Source organism: Hylaeus volcanicus, chromosome 1 (assembly GCF_026283585.1).
Source record: "Hylaeus volcanicus isolate JK05 chromosome 1, UHH_iyHylVolc1.0_haploid, whole genome shotgun sequence".
Taxonomy (NCBI): Eukaryota; Metazoa; Arthropoda; class Insecta; order Hymenoptera; family Colletidae; genus Hylaeus; species Hylaeus volcanicus.
In genome coordinates, this window is record NC_071976.1 from 921,856 (window position 1) to 938,493 (window position 16,638).

General features: G+C 29.7%; 6 protein-coding genes across 9 annotated transcripts; 2 read left to right on the forward strand and 4 right to left on the reverse strand.

The window, feature by feature from the left end:
* The first annotated feature begins 313 nt into the window (after nt 1–313).
* Nucleotides 314–1,489, forward strand: LOC128884620 (signal peptidase complex subunit 3). The gene is made up of 4 exons (XM_054138111.1): nt 314–733; nt 807–969; nt 1,059–1,162; nt 1,250–1,489. The coding sequence occupies exons 1-4, from the start codon at nt 591–593 to the stop codon at nt 1,377–1,379; spliced, it is 540 nt and encodes a 179-aa protein (XP_053994086.1). The 5' UTR covers nt 314–590; the 3' UTR covers nt 1,380–1,489.
* Nucleotides 1,490–1,627: 138 nt separating this feature from the next.
* Nucleotides 1,628–3,233, reverse strand: LOC128884618 (zinc finger protein 330 homolog). The gene is made up of 6 exons (XM_054138108.1): nt 2,980–3,233; nt 2,647–2,817; nt 2,337–2,568; nt 2,093–2,257; nt 1,934–2,011; nt 1,628–1,852 (listed from the first exon to the last, which is right to left on the reverse strand). Exons 1-6 carry the CDS (start codon nt 3,097–3,099, stop codon nt 1,659–1,661), a joined length of 960 nt encoding a protein of 319 aa, XP_053994083.1. The 5' UTR covers nt 3,100–3,233; the 3' UTR covers nt 1,628–1,658.
* A 150-nt stretch (nt 3,234–3,383) lies between these two features.
* Nucleotides 3,384–6,246, reverse strand: LOC128884617 (transaldolase). Of its 2 annotated transcripts, none has more exons than XM_054138106.1 (6): nt 6,078–6,246; nt 5,215–5,338; nt 4,378–4,617; nt 4,173–4,298; nt 3,939–4,075; nt 3,384–3,868 (listed from the first exon to the last, which is right to left on the reverse strand). In XM_054138106.1, the coding sequence occupies exons 1-6, from the start codon at nt 6,172–6,174 to the stop codon at nt 3,594–3,596; spliced, it is 999 nt and encodes a 332-aa protein (XP_053994081.1). In that variant the 5' UTR covers nt 6,175–6,246; the 3' UTR covers nt 3,384–3,593. The 2 variants fall into 2 exon arrangements, with proteins under 2 accessions (XP_053994081.1, XP_053994082.1); XM_054138107.1 differs by lacking the exon at nt 6,078–6,246 and adding an exon at nt 5,884–6,032.
* A 136-nt stretch (nt 6,247–6,382) lies between these two features.
* Nucleotides 6,383–9,042, reverse strand: LOC128884616 (UDP-galactose translocator). Its single transcript, XM_054138105.1, has 5 exons — nt 8,648–9,042; nt 8,429–8,501; nt 8,233–8,352; nt 7,911–8,125; nt 6,383–7,838 (listed from the first exon to the last, which is right to left on the reverse strand). The coding sequence occupies exons 2-5, from the start codon at nt 8,460–8,462 to the stop codon at nt 7,191–7,193; spliced, it is 1,017 nt and encodes a 338-aa protein (XP_053994080.1). The 5' UTR covers nt 8,463–8,501; nt 8,648–9,042; the 3' UTR covers nt 6,383–7,190.
* Nucleotides 9,043–9,244: 202 nt separating this feature from the next.
* On the forward strand, nt 9,245–10,384 carry LOC128884621 (thioredoxin-like protein 4A). The gene is made up of 3 exons (XM_054138112.1): nt 9,245–9,535; nt 9,673–9,809; nt 9,958–10,384. Exons 1-3 carry the CDS (start codon nt 9,458–9,460, stop codon nt 10,169–10,171), a joined length of 429 nt encoding a protein of 142 aa, XP_053994087.1. The 5' UTR covers nt 9,245–9,457; the 3' UTR covers nt 10,172–10,384.
* Nucleotides 10,314–16,519, reverse strand: LOC128884615 (receptor-type tyrosine-protein phosphatase delta). 3 transcript variants are annotated; one of them, XM_054138103.1, is made up of 18 exons: nt 15,740–16,519; nt 15,438–15,646; nt 15,155–15,253; nt 14,644–14,910; nt 14,238–14,573; nt 13,853–14,170; nt 13,445–13,786; nt 13,089–13,376; nt 12,804–13,007; nt 12,579–12,684; nt 11,636–11,862; nt 11,484–11,560; nt 11,272–11,406; nt 11,079–11,201; nt 10,871–11,019; nt 10,670–10,805; nt 10,528–10,594; nt 10,314–10,460 (listed from the first exon to the last, which is right to left on the reverse strand). In XM_054138103.1, exons 2-18 carry the CDS (start codon nt 15,631–15,633, stop codon nt 10,393–10,395), a joined length of 3,138 nt encoding a protein of 1,045 aa, XP_053994078.1. In that variant the 5' UTR covers nt 15,634–15,646; nt 15,740–16,519; the 3' UTR covers nt 10,314–10,392. The 3 variants fall into 3 exon arrangements, with proteins under 3 accessions (XP_053994078.1, XP_053994077.1, XP_053994079.1); XM_054138102.1 differs by having other exon boundaries at nt 10,314–10,594; XM_054138104.1 differs by lacking the exons at nt 15,438–15,646; nt 15,740–16,519 and adding an exon at nt 14,978–15,039 and having other exon boundaries at nt 10,314–10,594; nt 15,155–15,183.
* Between the last annotated feature and the right edge of the window lie 119 nt (nt 16,520–16,638).

Genomic DNA, 16,638 nt, shown 5'->3' on the forward strand with positions numbered 1-16,638 from the left:
TGCATACAATAAAAAAAATGTGTAAAAACATACAAATGACGCCATCTAGCGTTAAAAAAAAGAACTATTCGAGGACAAACTTGAGCGTTTTCTCGATAGAGGCCGCTGACTAAATTCTGAAAATTAGTTCCACCTTCTCACCGCTGAATGGCGATACCATTATAACTAAATATTAAATATGTTATTAGATATATTGTTTGTTTTACATACACAAACAAATATGTACTCAACTTCCGTATAAATTCTATGATATCAATTCAAGGAATAAGGATCACTAACATTTCGATCCACAGCGAACCAATGAGATGTTGATCATGAAATTGTCTGTTCTTTACATCGTTTGGTCTTCTCACTAAACGGGATAATACACAGCTACTTAAATTCGCTTTCCATGCGAACGCGCCACGTATTTGGTTTATTTTCAAACACTAACCCGGTGTAATCTGTCGTGTTGATTGCTGACGTTGGAAATCCATGGAAATCGAAATCGTGGACTAAGTGTGGTTAGAATATTTTGATGTATAGTCGAGTTGGTTGATTTGTTGAATTAAAGTTTCGTGTATTCTAATCGACAATACTAAAACAAAATAATGCATACTGTCTTCACACGTAGTAATGCTATTTTAGCATATGCATTAAGTGTTGGAGGGGCTCTAACGTTTTGTTGTTTTCTCTCCACTGTATTTATTGATTATAGAGCAAATGCAACATTCAATACTGCAAAAGTACTTGTGTAAGTATCATTTATTTTGATAAATATTATAAATACTATTTTTTGTAATACTCATTAACATTTTATCTTGCAGAAAAAATGTGCCAGATTATAGTGCAGCAAGAGAAAAGAATGATATGGGTTATGTCACAATCGATTTACAAACTGATCTTACCTCGTTATTTAATTGGAATGTGAAACAACTATTTTTGTACCTCACAGCTGAATATCAAACAGAAACTAATGATTTTAATCAGGTATAGTATTAATTAACTACAAGTCAAATAATTGCAGTTAAGTACAATTTAATACGCAGATTAAATGAAATAGTTTTTCTCTATTTTAGATAGTATTATGGGATAAAATAGTACTTCGCGAGGATAAAGCTGTATTTGATTTTAAGAATATGAATACGAAATACTATTTCTGGGATGATGGTAATGGTTTGAGGTAATTTGTTATTGTTAATTAATAATTATGTAGGAAGCAAATAATGGTACAAATAAATAAAAATGATTTTGCACCTATTTGTTTCAGAGGAAATAAAAATGTAACATTAACATTATCATGGAATATTATACCAAATGCTGGACTATTACCATGTGTTAATGCTATTGGTTCGCACACGTTCGCATTCCCATCCGAATATACATCAATGCGCGTGTAAGATAAATGTGATCGTTTATATCCATTGTATTGTAAAAGTTTTAATTATTCTACATAAAATCAATGTATAATAAACATAACATTATTTTTATGTGTTATTATTAAACGTTAGATCACGCTTAATTGGTATATTCTTCACATATTTTTTATACATTTAACATACCCGGAATTTTTTTTATAAAAATTTCAACGACGGGGCTAGAAAAATATTAATAATTTTGTAAACACAACAATTAATATATTTATTTTTCATGTTTATATTTAATGAAAATATGTTTTATTAAATGTTATTTTTATTAACATGTAGTTTATTATTGTCATTTCCTTCAGTTTCACTTAATGATTCATCTTCTTGTTCTTCTTCGTCGTCGTCATCATCGTCTTCGTCGTCGTCGTCATCGTCATCATCTTCATCTTCGTTTTCGTCATCATCCATGGCACAATTTTCGGAACCATAACCTTGGGATTGATTTCCTGTAATATAAAACAATATATACATGTTTTATAAGATATAGAAACAACAAACTAATATCGCACAGTAATTATGTTTTTTACCATAATAAGAATATCCATCTTCATCGTCAGAGTCGCCGGTTCCACTTTGATTTTGCCTACCAAATTTATGACTTCTTGCTGCAATAAGATAAAGTGAAAATGTAATGTAAATGTATTATTAATAAAAAACTTACAATGAAATAGAGTATTGTCGCTTACTTGACATGCTAAGGTCTTTAGTTTGAGATGTTTCAAAACTACATTTGGGACAAGGTATAGGTTTATTCTTTTCATATTTAAACCCTTTCCTTCGAACATGATCTTCGCAATAACATGTTTTACATCTCAGACAAGAATATTGCCCTAAACGATTACATGATTGACCTAAAAACGTTAATAATAAATAATAAAGTAATAATGGCAATAATTACGTAAATATATGATATTATTAATGGAATATTACATTTAAAACTTTCTGCTTCTAACACTTGACAAGATGCTTGATGTTCAAATTGATCATCTTCACAAAGGAAACAATTACAGAAAGAGCATCGAAATATTCTACCACCATGATCCCATACGCCTCTTTCGCATTCCTGACAAATTGCCTCTGCTAATGGACACATACATGCATGAGTAGTAAGGCATCGTCTTCCATGGCAAACCCATGCTTCACAGTGATCGCATATTGCTCCCTATTAAATACTCACTCTTTATAACTTTCATTTCGATATTTAAAATACTTTGGTGGTACAAAAAACAGTTTTACTTACCACCATACCTAAACCAGTAGTAAATATACCGGGGTGGCGAACAACGCAATCTCCAGTTTTTAACATACATTTTATTTTACCGCAGTGGGCACACATAGGTAAACGCTGTAGACTTTGACAGAAATAACAAAAAGCTCTGCTTTTTTGTTTCTTGTTGCATTTATCGCATTCCTACAATAAACTACAAATTAAAACTGAATATTCGAAAGTATTATTATAGGTTATATTTTGGTTGATAATGTTAAACGTGAATTTTGTAATATTATTTCGATAGAAATTCTTCATATTTCATCGTAATAGAAATTAATTTCACTACAATCTATAATTACTTGCCATTACTGCATTGCAAGGAAATTTGGCTAGATCTACTTGATCCTTGGAAGCTCGAATTTCTTTCTGTCTCAGTTTTTGTTTCTCCGCTTTTCTTCTTTGACCAGTCTTTTTCTTCGGCATTTTGTCACGTTTTATTACGATTTACACAACTATTGTAATGTATTTAATTTACATTCATTCAAAAACACAGCTAAGACTTTTACCAACGTGCCATTATGTCACTCGATCAACTCGAACTGCGAACATTATTACGAAGTCCGGTTCACACCAGTTCACCGACTTGTATTTTTTTCGATTTCTTTTACAGATATTAATTTCACGATACGTTTCATTTACGTTCGAAATATTGTAGTTTACATTTAACCAAAATTGATGTTTCTTTTAAATAATTTGTTTATAAAATATAACTTTTCCCACAGATATTCCACATTTATTTAATAATATACATACTATAATCTCTATGCAGTTTTGTACATTTTTCTTACATCGTTTTATAGATACAAAGAACGGAATGTATCATACATTTGAACAATAAGTAATTATTAGTTCACAGTAATATTTACAATAAAACGTTCATTAGATAGACATTTTTAAAGGGAGTCTTTTTTTCATATTTAAGATTGAAGTTTTTCTTGTAGTAATTTTTCCAATTTGCATACATCTACTGCAAATTTGCGAATACCGTCGCTTAATTTATCCGTTGCCATCTGATCTTCGTTGAGCAACCACCTAAATTTGGCTTCATCTAAGCTGATCTTTTGAAGATCGCACTTCTTCGCTGCTTCGGCCGTAAGGACTTTGCGAATTGGTTCGTTACTTTTTTCTAACTCTTCCAGCAACTTCGGACTTATAGTCAAGAAATCGCACCCGGCCAATTCCTTAATTTCACCTTAAATAAACGATAATCTATTAGAGCAATAATTCATTCTTATACAAATTTAAAAAAAATAAATACTTGCCAACATTTCTGAATGATGCACCCATAACAACGGTTTTATACCCAAACTTTTTATAATAATTATAAATCTTTGTTACAGATATAACACCTGGATCTTCTTTAGGCTCATAAGATTTCTTGTCTGTATTTGCTACATACCTAAATATTCATTTTGGAATATAATGATTTAAATGAAAAAAAAAAATAAATTTTAGATGTTGAGGTAAGCATTCATTATAATTTATAGTTAACTTACCAATCTAGAATTCTACCAACAAATGGCGATATAAGGGTTACACCTGCTTCCGCGCATGCAACCGCTTGCGCGAAAGAAAATAGAAGCGTCAAGTTACAATGAATTCCATACTTTTTCTCCAATTCTCTACAAAATTAAATTTTGTAAGTTTTAGTTTAAATTTTATTTTGAACGTTCTATCAGTTTTGTAAACTATTTAACTTACTTTGCTGCCTGAATACCTTCCCAAGTAGAAGCAAGTTTAATTAATACGCGATCTTTATGTACGCCGATTTCTTCGTACAATGCGATTAGCTTCTTGGCTTTTTCTATGCTAGCTTCTTTATTGAAAGATAGCCTAGCATCTACTTCTGTAGAAACTCTTCCAGGTATAATATTTAAAATCTCTTTACCAAAGAGAACACATGTGATGTCCAAGGCTGCTTCAATTTGTTCTGTCAAATTACTGAAACATATAAGTCACGTTTCATTCATTCCATTTGGTTAAAACTTTATTATTTGACATAAAATTATTACATTGACATAACTACACATTACCACTATAACCACATTGTGGTAATTAGATGAACAATACTTCCTTTTCACACATTCACTTTTCTGCTTCATATTCTGCTTTATTTTTACTTTTTTATCAAATTTCAATATTCTTCCATTTTTAATATTAATTTACATTGACTCCTTTATATTTCTTGAGATGCACGCATTTTTCATTTGTTATTGCTTTATAATTCCTACAATGTCTTAAATCAACTACTCTATAAAATTTGATAATCTAACTACTAAATGAAACTTATTTAAATGTGCGAATAATCAAATAATAAACTACTTCTACCATATGTGTACCATTTTTTTTTTAATCATCATTTCCAGGTATATCTGTCATATTCAAATAAATTTTAAATAATTGTAAAATAACAATGTTTCTCAGGTAGTTGATCTCTATTAAAATACAAAGAATTTATGATTGTTACACTAATATGTTATTTCACTTTGGATACTTTACAGACATTTTATATAATATTATTATATTAAAGATACTTACGATCCAGATTTTTTTCCATATTGTACAGCTTTATCTATCAAGTGTGCATATTTTTTTTGACTAGCTGCAGCAAGTATCAAAGATGGATTTGTAGTTGCATCTATGGGCTTAAATTGCTCCATAGCTGAAAATAATTTACAAATTAAATTCACTAATGAATTGTCTGCAATCCATTACCTTCAAATCATTTTTTATGTAACATACATTATTCATATTTCAGGAGTCATTCCAGCTATTCATACGTCACACAGTAATAGAACATAATAATAATGTAAATCATAAGTTACTGAATATGATAAGTAGCCAAGAGTTTCTTCTTATTTGCCAAATATAATTTAAAAATGATTACGAAAATAGTAAAATAAAGTAAACGGCAATAATTTTAGAGTGAAAATTCGCTGGTCCTTAAATTTGTTAAAGGAAATGTATCGATTCTACATTAAAAGAAGAAATAAAATTTATTTTCGCTTATATATTAGATTTCGCTTTTCCACATCTGTTTAAATAAATGAGAACAGAATAATTGAGGAATTTATACATAAAAAAAAACAGCAGTCGTAATATCAGACGATTTTGTAATTTCCCCCACCACTCTACCCATAACGTAATCTGAATTCAAACTGGTAAATTTCCTTTAACGAAATTTATACGTTCTACAACAATACTTACACATATTTAGGATTGATGTACATATAGTGTATAATGATTAAGTATATAACAGATATTTCTTTCTATAAGACAAACACGTAATATTTAAAAGTGCACTACAAAATCATTTCCCCTGCCATGCTTTCCGTTAGTCACCTTCACCTTTGTCCGTGGTCTCTATTATTGTAAACTTCTTCAATGTTTCGTTTACTTACCATGGAAGTCACCGGTATCGGCGACAATTGTTGTTATTTCCTTTAGCTGCGTCAAGGAGCTTGTCATCTTGGCTTTCTTCGATTGAGGCTCACTCATTCTTCTCGATACTTTTATATACCGCTCGGAGAACGTGACTTTTGCTTCTTACACTGGAACGGCAAGAGCAACCAGTACGATATGTAATATGTTACAGGGATACCAACTTACATGAAATTATTGCATAATTTCCCTCCAGCACGGCCCGTTGAAAAGTTAGATAAAAATTTCAAACAAAATTATTTAAATTACTATTCGAAATCAATAGTTTTCAAAGATTTAAAATACAAACAAAATTGCAGAGAAAATATTTTCATTATGTTTACCATTGTTACATTTTGTTATGTTGTTCTACGTAAATATATGTATGTAGTAAATAACAAAACGAAATGTAAAATATAACACAGTTTTACTTAACTAGTTAAATATATATTTTTTGTTATCATACCAAACATTTAACATGAATTGAAAATTTTACATTATAATAATTAATTTAATTAAGTACAATATAAGTGTAAAAATATATATAAATAGCGCATATGTATTACATTAATTTTGTAAACACGAATAGTTATTATCTATAATCCAAGACATTAACATTATACAAAAATATATGGATTAAGAAAAAACAACTATTTTCTGTATATGATCTTTAATGAGGTATCTCAATATTAGAGATATATGTTTAAATATACAATAAATACTTTAATTACTTTGATATACCAATATATGTAACGAATCTGTTAATTTGGTATAAAAGTGTGGTCACGTGATTCACTAAAATATGCATTCAACATATTTCTGCTGGTGTTACCGATCTGTAGATTACCGAGCTATTTGTTCATAAAACAATGTATCTATCTATAGGTCACATTATTATTTACTATTGATGTCGTTATTTTAAATTCTTCTATAGCAGATACAATGAAATACTGATAAAGTGATATGACGTAGATATTTATATATCAATTGCTTAACCGCGATTTGACACGAAAAAATGTACCAAACTATTCATCTGTGCGAATACGTTCAAATATTTGTAGAATTCGGTATCATCATATTTTTTTTAGTTTATATCAAACTCTGTCAGTTGGAGAATGTTTATCGATGAACGTTGTCTTTGGTTGATGTCCATACATAAAGATCGAACATATAACTAAAACAGCGCCTAAAGAAAACTTAAGAGTTAAGTTAAAATCAAAAAGGTATATCGAAGCTACGCAAGAAATAATAATAGCTAAAGATGTAGCAAAACCCTTAAGTATATTATCAGCATATTTAACTACCATGGCAACGATAAGGCCCCCTCCTGCTTGAAGTACAACTAAATAATAAACAAATAGATCATAACCGAAAAAGAAACCTCGCTTTTGTAGAATTTCACCATCTCGTAGAAAACATGTAATTAAACCAAATGGTAACGATAGTAGACCTAACTGTACATTTCTCATCCATAACGATATATCCGAGTCTTTGAGTATTTTTTCAAAATATATTCCAGCAAAACCTGATAAAAAGCACGCGCTTAGCGCAGCTGAGAATCCGACTATATGATTTTGTTCTATCCCAGACGGTAGAACTGTGTCCACGCTTTGCGCCAATTGTACTAATACTACTCCTATAACTAATAATACTAAAGCTCCCCATTGGGTATTTCTTAAGGATCTTCGTAGTATTATTACAGCAAAGAATGCTGTTGTCAAAATTTTTAGTTGGTACGTCACCTAAGAAACGTCATATTTATAAAAAATTCCAACAACATTATTAGGTACAAAATGTAAAATGATGATTTATACCTGATAAGTTGCTGCATCTAAATTAGATGCAGATACATACAGAACATTATTTTGTATAATGTACAAAAGCGATGGTACGCTTACTTTTAAAGTATCAATTGGTTGTTTTATAATAATTACTTTTAGAGAATTACAAAATTTTGAGAAGCTTCCTTCTTCGATATAACATAATACCAGAGATGTTAACAGTTTAACAACTTCCGACATAACAACAGCTAAAAAAAACATACATAATGATTTAGAAATAAGCTTACTAAAAAAAAATTTCCCATCAAAAAGTACAATATTATAAAAATGTCTTATAAAAATGTAATGTATATACCAGTTGAAGGAAGGAACATATCTCCCGATCTTGTAAGTGCATAGCGCATGCTAAGTCCAACTGCAGCATTTTGCAATGTGAGAGTTATTAAACTGACATATTTTAATGCTTGACTACTTTCTACAAAACAAATGATTAAATATAAAATATATAATTACTATTAATATTTGCCAATTTTAAACAATAAAATACTTACTTTGCTGCGATTTAATCATAATTATACTTTTCATAGATAAATTTTTTATATGGAAATTAATAGGTCACGGTATCTGTAAAATATCTTTAATTAATAAAATAATTTTAATGTACAAAATCAAAATCACATATTACAAATTAAATTTATAGATAAAAAGGAAGAAAATTAATAATTGAACTTATATAATAGTTTTTTTTAAATAACAGCTAAAATACATACCCTTTTTAGCATTTTTATTTAAAAGTATAGCATGCACAGAAAATGTACACGTTGACATTTGTGCGGTACGCGTTTCGTATGGTATTGTATCATCTACCATCACATTCCCACTCAACACAGAAAATCAAGTGACAATAAGTTCAGTGTGTAAACATTTACTAAGTACGCCAACTTCATTGATATTAAAACCAGTCGAAATATGAAATTTCTATGATAATATAAATTAAATGAGTTTAATTCAAATTGAATTGAATTCACAGACGAAATTTTATCGTGTATACAGTATAACAAACTGATTTTGGACTACGAGATAAAGAGAAATTCATACATGTCAAATTTTAAATATGTAGATACATAAATGTATCAAAATTTCGCTTATCGATAAAAAATTTAATCGTTTAATAATGTCATGTATTTGAACAAAAGATATTAGAGATAAAGTTCGAAAACGTGGATCATAATTTCGGTAAAACGTAAACATAATTATCTAGTGAAAGTAATAAAACAAGGGATTTTTCATTTTTACTAATACGATTGGTTAGAGTGATTGATGATTTTTCAAGTATAAATAATTGCATATGTACGAGATTTTTTAGTTGTAACTAACCAATTCTAACCACGTTATAAACAAATGTTATTGTTAACACAGTATTAACAGTATTGTTAAATGTAATAATATTTCAATGATCAGTCTGCTATACAAACCAATGTGCTTTCGAAAAGTGTTAATCGTACACGTTACAAGTAAATCGTGTGAATAAATAAATCGTATCTTTCTTTTTTCGCCGAGTTTAACAAGATAGTAATACAATGTCTTATATGTTATCACATCTCCACAATGGGTGGCAAGTGGACCAAGCAATTTTATCTGAAGAAGACAGAGTAGTCGTAAGTTTCTTATCTTATTATATTAGAAGCTGAATTTCGATTGAACATTCAAGAATCTTCTTGTTCATGATGAAAGTTTACCAATATTTATATCAAGTAGATTGTCTAATTATTATATAAAAATTACATTTGTTTAGGTTATTAGATTTGGTCATGACTGGGATCCGATGTGTATGAAAATGGACGAAGTCCTATATAATATTGCAGAAAAGGTTAAAAACTTCGCAGTTATTTATTTGGTTGATATTACGCAAGTACCTGACTTCAATAAAATGTAAGTTTTGAAAAATTGTCGCTAAACAAATGTTCTATTATCATGATTTGCTATATAATGTGTGCTTAATTATCTTATCATTGCTGTGTAAACTTTGTAACTTGTGAAACGATGCTTTAAAGTCTGATATCTATTTTATCTTTTGTAGGTATGAATTATATGATCCTTGTACGGTCATGTTCTTCTTTAGAAATAAACATATAATGATAGATTTGGGAACAGGAAATAATAACAAAATAAATTGGACCCTGGAAGATAAGCAGGAGATGATTGATATAATTGAGACGGTTTACAGAGGTGCCAGAAAGGGTAGAGGTTTAGTGGTTTCTCCCAAAGATTACTCTACAAAATATCGCTATTAATTTAGTTAATTAATAAATTTTGATGATTATATTATTTTATATTGATCCCTGTCAGCGAGTTGATGAGCAAATGTGAGTAACTGAATTTATATACCAATAAATAACAGTATTTTGTGATTATAAATAAACATAGAGTTAAATATAACGTACATTCATATAATTTATTTTAGTATAAATATAACTGTAAAAATATAATATATGCTTTTGACTAGATTTGTGTTTTAATTTAGTATTACTTTTGATTTCTTGGAAGTATTTTCATTTAGCGGATCCATAGGTGGTGGTTTATCTGTAAACAAAAGGATTATAATATTTATATCTAAACAAATACATTAAATTGGATATAATGAACTTACAGGTTTTTAAATAATAAGGATTCTTTAGTACTTGCTTTATACAGTTGTATATATAAGCATATTGACTCTGAAAATTTAAGAATAGATTTAACAGTATATAATTCATATTAATAGGAATAAGTTATGTATTGAATTTTCTTACTTCTTTTTGTACCATATTTATTCTATTATGTCGCAATCTATATACTGTTCCAAATACATCTAATTTTCTATTATCTCGAAGATGTTGTAAAAGTATATCTACTGCTATTAAAGTACCAGTTCTACCAATTCCTGCACTATAAAAAAAATGTTTTATGGTTTATGAAACTGAAATAACTTTAATATTATATAATAGTATTACCTGCAGTGAATTAGAATATATCTTTTATGTGTTAGAATATTACGACGTATAATTTGACAAAAATGGATCATTGGATCAAAATCCTCTGGAACATCGTGATCTGGCCAGTCTTTAAAGTGTAAATGTATTACATTTCTTTTATCGTTTTCCTGTAAAATTTCATTTATAGTTAAGAAGATTCCACTAAGGAGATTGTCAGTCCATTTACCTTTTGCAACACAAATATTCTTTGTGTATATGACCTATAGTCTAATTCGCTTATACATTTTATAGTCATATATTCATATCTAAAAGTTTCTCTAATTGTTGGAAAATACTGATGACATTTTTCCTATAAAGTAATTTTCTATTATTTGTAGATCAATGCACGTTTAATTGTACTCGGATAAAAGTAATCTTACCTTGCCTTTTTCGACTAACTGAGTTAACATAACTATAATACTTATATTATATTGGTCTACCATTCTCCAAAAATCAAACGTGGTTTCTTCTTTTGGACCTTGACAAGCTATATATTCGTCTTCTCCTGAGTAGCCCTAAAAATGATATGTATATGTACAAGTAATGTAAATTCAATACATTAATTATAATCACTTTTAATATTTTTATTTACTTTTATGAAGGATGCGTTGATATAGTCAGTATTAGGATCATTGTCGATCACTTCTAATTTAACTCTGGAAAAGTCATCTGAAAATGTAAAGTAATCTTAATGAAGTTCATATAATTTAGCGATGTTTTAGATAATTAAATATAGATTTGTACATGGTAAAATATCGGAATATCTGTTTTTTTTCTTATTAGCTTGTAAACAGGCACTATTAGTTGGCATTTGTAAATCCACACTGAGAGTTTGTAGTAATCGAAATTCATTGCTTAATTTCCCAGGAGTGTCAATAAGTTCCTGACAATGACTTATAAATTTTTTCCTTGAAAAAGGTGTAGGCACTGGTGAACCAGACATGTCAGAATGTAGAAATCTCCGCAGTATCCTAAAAAAATATAAATGATCAAAGTTAAACTAATTTTGTTTTATTTATAATTATATATAAATACATCAGTTTTTTATGCAACTATATAAGCAATTTTAAAAGATGTTTAAAAGAATGGCACTACCATTAATATTTATCAATGTTGCTTACAAAAATAAAGTAATAACACTTAACACTGATGAATGGAAGACACCAGTTTAATTATTAAAACTCTACAAAAATAATTATTTTTAATGCACGCACTTTGTAAAGAAAAGAAATAATGATTCATCCTTCCAAACACTTAAAGTCATAATTATATTACAAAATCCGTCTGCAGTTAACATTTAAGTCTATCAGACACATTGAAAAATAGAATATCCAAAGTATTCTTGTGTAATTTTCTAATGGTTACTCCACGGTTAAGCAACAGTTTGATAGCTACTGAACATAATGTAATGTGTATTTTAACATGTATGGCAGACATCTGCATTCAGTGACCTTGTTGCTTCTAACTATAGTGTTCTTCTGAGTCACAAGAGAAATATTGATTATTTCTCATAAATGCACACATTCTTCAGTTTCTTTCATTCTATTAGTTTTTTTCTTGGTTTTTTATACATACACGTGTAATAACATTCCGCTTTTAATTAAAACTTTAATTTCAATAAATGTATAAATATACTAAATATTTTTTTCTGTTGTTGTATTTTTTAACTTTTTTAAATTATACTTACACTTGCGGCGAACATTTGCGAACCAATAACATCATTGTTGTTAAAATTCCCAAAAATAATATACCAAAAACAATTCCACAAACAAGTTTGATGTTTATTTCAGCATCTAATAAGAAATTAAATATTCAATTAAGAAAATACAAAATCGTATCGATACTATGGAGAACTATTTAAAGAATAGTACTATTATTTTTCAAAATAATAATAATGTAATAAAATACTAACTGGTTTTTATTAAAAATATTGAAGAGTCAGCGTAACCACCACGCGTAAATGCCCGCATTCTAACGTAATACCATGTGTCTGGTTTAAGGGGTCCATTGCAATAAACACGTTTATTGGTATTAGATGAAATTTCCTTGCAACTTGTATCTTCGCCAAGCGTATACTTCACCGCTTTCATGTCGCCATAATCAGCGACATAAGTAGCTGCAGAATGTATAGATTTATATAATAATCTGATTATCTTCCAACCAATTCGTTTACATATTCTAAAAGTGTATCACCTACGATAAGGATTCCAACATAGTCTAGTAGCTTGGTAGGGTATCATGAAATCTTGTAACATTGCTTCTCCCCACGAAGATATATTTGGCCATGTATGCTTGTTTAAATCATATCTGCTATACAATTCGGTATTATACTTAGTTCTTGATACTATAATAGAATAATAAATGATATCGCCATTTGTATCGGGAAATAAAGGAAGCAAAAGAGTAGCCGATGTGGTAGATTTTCGTGCTTTATATGGATCGATAGTTATAGATTTGATGTAGTCTTCGTCTGGCTGAGGAGGAACTAAAGAAATGTTTGAAAAATTATTAATTTATGTTAGTATTTTATACATAGTGCAAGTAGATACGTACTATCCGCAGGATATAAAATGTTACTGTAACTCGCGGACTCTCCATAGTCCTCAACATCCTTAACTTTAGCGGATACTTCAAAAGTATAATTATACTCTGCCCTTAAACGTTTTAAATTGATAACAGCCATATAATTTTTCGTAATCTCGCTCGAAATATATTGTTTAGTTGAAAAAGAGTGCGATTCGTAATTATTTCGAGTTCCATTTACAACCACGTTAAAATATTCTATTATCCCATTTGAAAAACATGGGAGGCCCCATGTTAATATCGTGTCCAAAGTATCCGTATTACTTGCATTACGTGTAATAAAATATGAAAAGTTGGTTACCATTCCTGGAACTAGAAATATCAATGAAACAATAAAATATTATTCAACCATTCAGGACACTATGTTGTAATAGTTACTTGCAACTGGTGTTTGAAATACTAAATATTCACTGTAATTTCCCCAACCAGCGTTTGTTTTCGCTCTAATTTTTGCTTTATAATTTGTATACGCTCTTGCTTCTAGATATTCGAAAGTAAACGTGGACCCGCTAAAATATTTTATATTTTTTTCCGATGATTTGTTTATACACCAATCCGGTACTAGGAAACATACTTCCCATTCAAGTGTTAGTTCAAACATATTTAAATTTCCTGCCAGATATTCCGGTGTTTTCCATGTAAGTACAAATTGTGAATGCGTTATATTTACAACGCCGAGTGCAGGAGCAGACGGTACTAAAATGTTAAATATATTATATATATTTTATTTATTATTTATTTATTTATTTATTATTTTACTTACTATCTTCCGATGTTGTTACATTGACTGGATCACTTAATTTACTAATTCCTGCTTCGTTAATTATATGCGCCCAACATGAATATGTTGTATGTGGGCTAAGATTTTCAATGGTTGAATTTACAATCAGAAATTTATCTTGAATAGGTGAATTTATAGAGATTTTTGCCGTTCCATTTTTAATTTTGTAACCATGATTACTGATTGTTGTCGAGTTGCACATAACTTCGAGAAACATTAACATGCAATTACTATCTCTCTTTTCTATTTTCCATGAAAGCACTATAATGTTTGACGAGACTAAAGGTTCTTTGATATTTAATATTGGTGGTTTTGCCGCTATAAAAAAAAAATAATTATTTAGAAATGTTACACATGGAAATTGTATTGTTAATAATAAATCTTTTACCAGTGGACGTTGTGTTTGTATGTATGGTGGTCATTTCTCCGTCGTTATTATCTTCATCTACCGCGGTAATATAAATAGAGTATGAAGTACATGCGTACAGGTTGTTTATTGTCACATCTGTTCCATTTGTTTTTATTGTTCTTGATTGTGGATCAATAGTAACGCGATAATGTTTAATACACATCGAAGCTGTTCTTGGTGGTTCCCAATGTACGGATAAAGAAAATGCTTTAGCATTTATAATCGGAAATTGAGATTCGCTAGATTCTAAAAACATATAAGGAGTATTGTTTTCCAGACGAGAAATAATAATAATTATTTTTTAATAACTTACTCGGTGAACGCGTTTTCACTTTAATATTAAGGCCATCGGATATTGTCGTACGCGCAACAACTCTAACAGTAAAAAAGTATCGCGTACATGGTTTCAAATCTTTTGAAAAATATTCTGTTTTCATAGCTTCGAAATAATTACAATTAATTTTAGAATATTGTTGGACGAAATACTTACTTACGCATGTTGGATAATTTGCTGGTGCCTCCCAATTTAAATGAATCGTATCGGCCGTTGCATTTACTATTACATTCCGTACCTTTCCAATTTCAGCAACTAAAAATGATAAAAAGACATAAAACAATAGAAACACATGTTCTTGCAGTCGTTTGATCTGCGAATAAAGAAAGAGTAAAAATCGCTTAGAAATTAGGAACAAATGAACTAAAAGTATGTGCAAATTTTTCAATGAAATCGTCGACACCGTCGCTCGTCGGGTCGCCATCCCTCAGGAGCTTACTTTTATTAACTTCCATCGTTTCATTTTCAGACTTTTCTATCCCCATCGACTGTCGTAGATACACATCGCTGGTTTCAGAAATTCCTTCTATATCTGTCGTTTCATATTGTTCCGTATCAAACAAACTATTTCCAGCGAGCACGTAAAAACTTTTTAGTGCGCAGATTAACAATTGTAATCGTTTTCTCAGTATCATGTTCTTTAGAAGTCTAGAAATCGAAATGATAACTTAGAGAAAAAAACTTAAAAATGAAAGACTTTTAATTAAAAAAAATTGGCAAGCTTAATTAATGTGCTATTACCATGTCAATCATCAATCGTCCAGAAATATTTGTTCCAAATCATCGTGGCGTAAAACAACATCATGGTTCTATATCATCTGATGCGGCTGAAGAACAATTTCTCAAGTCCCATTGTTGTTTAGCGACACATCATAAAAACGCACGTTCCTCGTTGTTACAGACGGCAGCTTGTAAATTAGTTCTTGCAGAGGAATCGGATTTATTCGCAATAAATCACTTTATTTAAAAAAATTAGCCACTCGATCTACGAGGTGTAACTAGTAGAGATACGAAAGACTGTTTTGGAAACGTTCTACGTCGACTGTTCTCCTGATAATCATTGTCTCACCACTTATTGACAGCTTTTCGTTTATCCCCCCCTGGTCATTGATATCGTCGATAAGAATCTATTCTAAACATTCTCAAAAGTGCACTCTGCTCTACTTTATTAATCAAACACGTCCACGATATCCACGATGACGATTTTTACAATTTTTTGCGCAATTCTTATTTCATTCTTTTTATTTGTACAATTTTCCTTTTCGCAATCTATCGTTTGCAAAGCTCTCACGAAAATCGGTCGCGCTGTAAAGTTTGCAAAGTTCTCGAGCACGGTTGGATTGCGTGAATAGTTGTTATCGCGTGATACTTTAATCAAGATCCTACACAGAGTTAACGTATTAAATAGAAAACACCTGTTTTCGTATGTACATAATTTTATTTTGTCAATTACTGTTATCTTTGTAAAATTGCGCGAGTATGATGGCTCGATCCTTAAACCTGCAACGAAAGTGCTCGGAGGACTGTCCTTATGTACGAAATTCTATTTTGAATAACGAATAAAAAATAATTGGCTTATTATTGGTTATTTGTTGAGTCAAAATTATATAAAAACATTACATTTCATATTGAATGAAACA

Coding starts and splice junctions, on each gene's coding strand:
- LOC128884620 (XM_054138111.1), top strand. CDS start 591: ATGCATACTGTCTTCACACGTAGTAATGCTATTTTAGCATATGCATTA. Junction 734..806: donor AATACTGCAAAAGTACTTGT/GTAAGTATCATT, acceptor TTTATCTTGCAG/AAAAAATGTGCCAGATTATA. Junction 1,163..1,249: donor GATGATGGTAATGGTTTGAG/GTAATTTGTTAT, acceptor TATTTGTTTCAG/AGGAAATAAAAATGTAACAT.
- LOC128884618 (XM_054138108.1), bottom strand. CDS start 3,099: ATGCCGAAGAAAAAGACTGGTCAAAGAAGAAAAGCGGAGAAACAAAAA. Junction 2,818..2,979: donor TTCCTTGCAATGCAGTAATG/GCAAGTAATTAT, acceptor AGTTTATTGTAG/GAATGCGATAAATGCAACAA. Junction 2,569..2,646: donor CTACTGGTTTAGGTATGGTG/GTAAGTAAAACT, acceptor AGTATTTAATAG/GGAGCAATATGCGATCACTG.
- LOC128884617 (XM_054138106.1), bottom strand. CDS start 6,174: ATGAGTGAGCCTCAATCGAAGAAAGCCAAGATGACAAGCTCCTTGACG. Junction 4,299..4,377: donor GAAGGTATTCAGGCAGCAAA/GTAAGTTAAATA, acceptor TTAATTTTGTAG/AGAATTGGAGAAAAAGTATG. Junction 3,869..3,938: donor TGCATCATTCAGAAATGTTG/GCAAGTATTTAT, acceptor CGTTTATTTAAG/GTGAAATTAAGGAATTGGCC.
- LOC128884616 (XM_054138105.1), bottom strand. CDS start 8,462: ATGAAAAGTATAATTATGATTAAATCGCAGCAAA. Junction 8,353..8,428: donor TATGATTAAATCGCAGCAAA/GTAAGTATTTTA, acceptor TTTGTTTTGTAG/AAAGTAGTCAAGCATTAAAA. Junction 7,839..7,910: donor TAGATGCAGCAACTTATCAG/GTATAAATCATC, acceptor GACGTTTCTTAG/GTGACGTACCAACTAAAAAT.
- LOC128884621 (XM_054138112.1), top strand. CDS start 9,458: ATGTCTTATATGTTATCACATCTCCACAATGGGTGGCAAGTGGACCAA. Junction 9,536..9,672: donor CTGAAGAAGACAGAGTAGTC/GTAAGTTTCTTA, acceptor ACATTTGTTTAG/GTTATTAGATTTGGTCATGA. Junction 9,810..9,957: donor GTACCTGACTTCAATAAAAT/GTAAGTTTTGAA, acceptor TATCTTTTGTAG/GTATGAATTATATGATCCTT.
- LOC128884615 (XM_054138102.1), bottom strand. CDS start 15,633: ATGATACTGAGAAAACGATTACAATTGTTAATCTGCGCACTAAAAAGT. Junction 12,685..12,803: donor AATATTTTTAATAAAAACCA/GTTAGTATTTTA, acceptor ATTTCTTATTAG/ATGCTGAAATAAACATCAAA. Junction 10,595..10,669: donor TAAATATGGTACAAAAAGAA/GTAAGAAAATTC, acceptor TTAAATTTTCAG/AGTCAATATGCTTATATATA.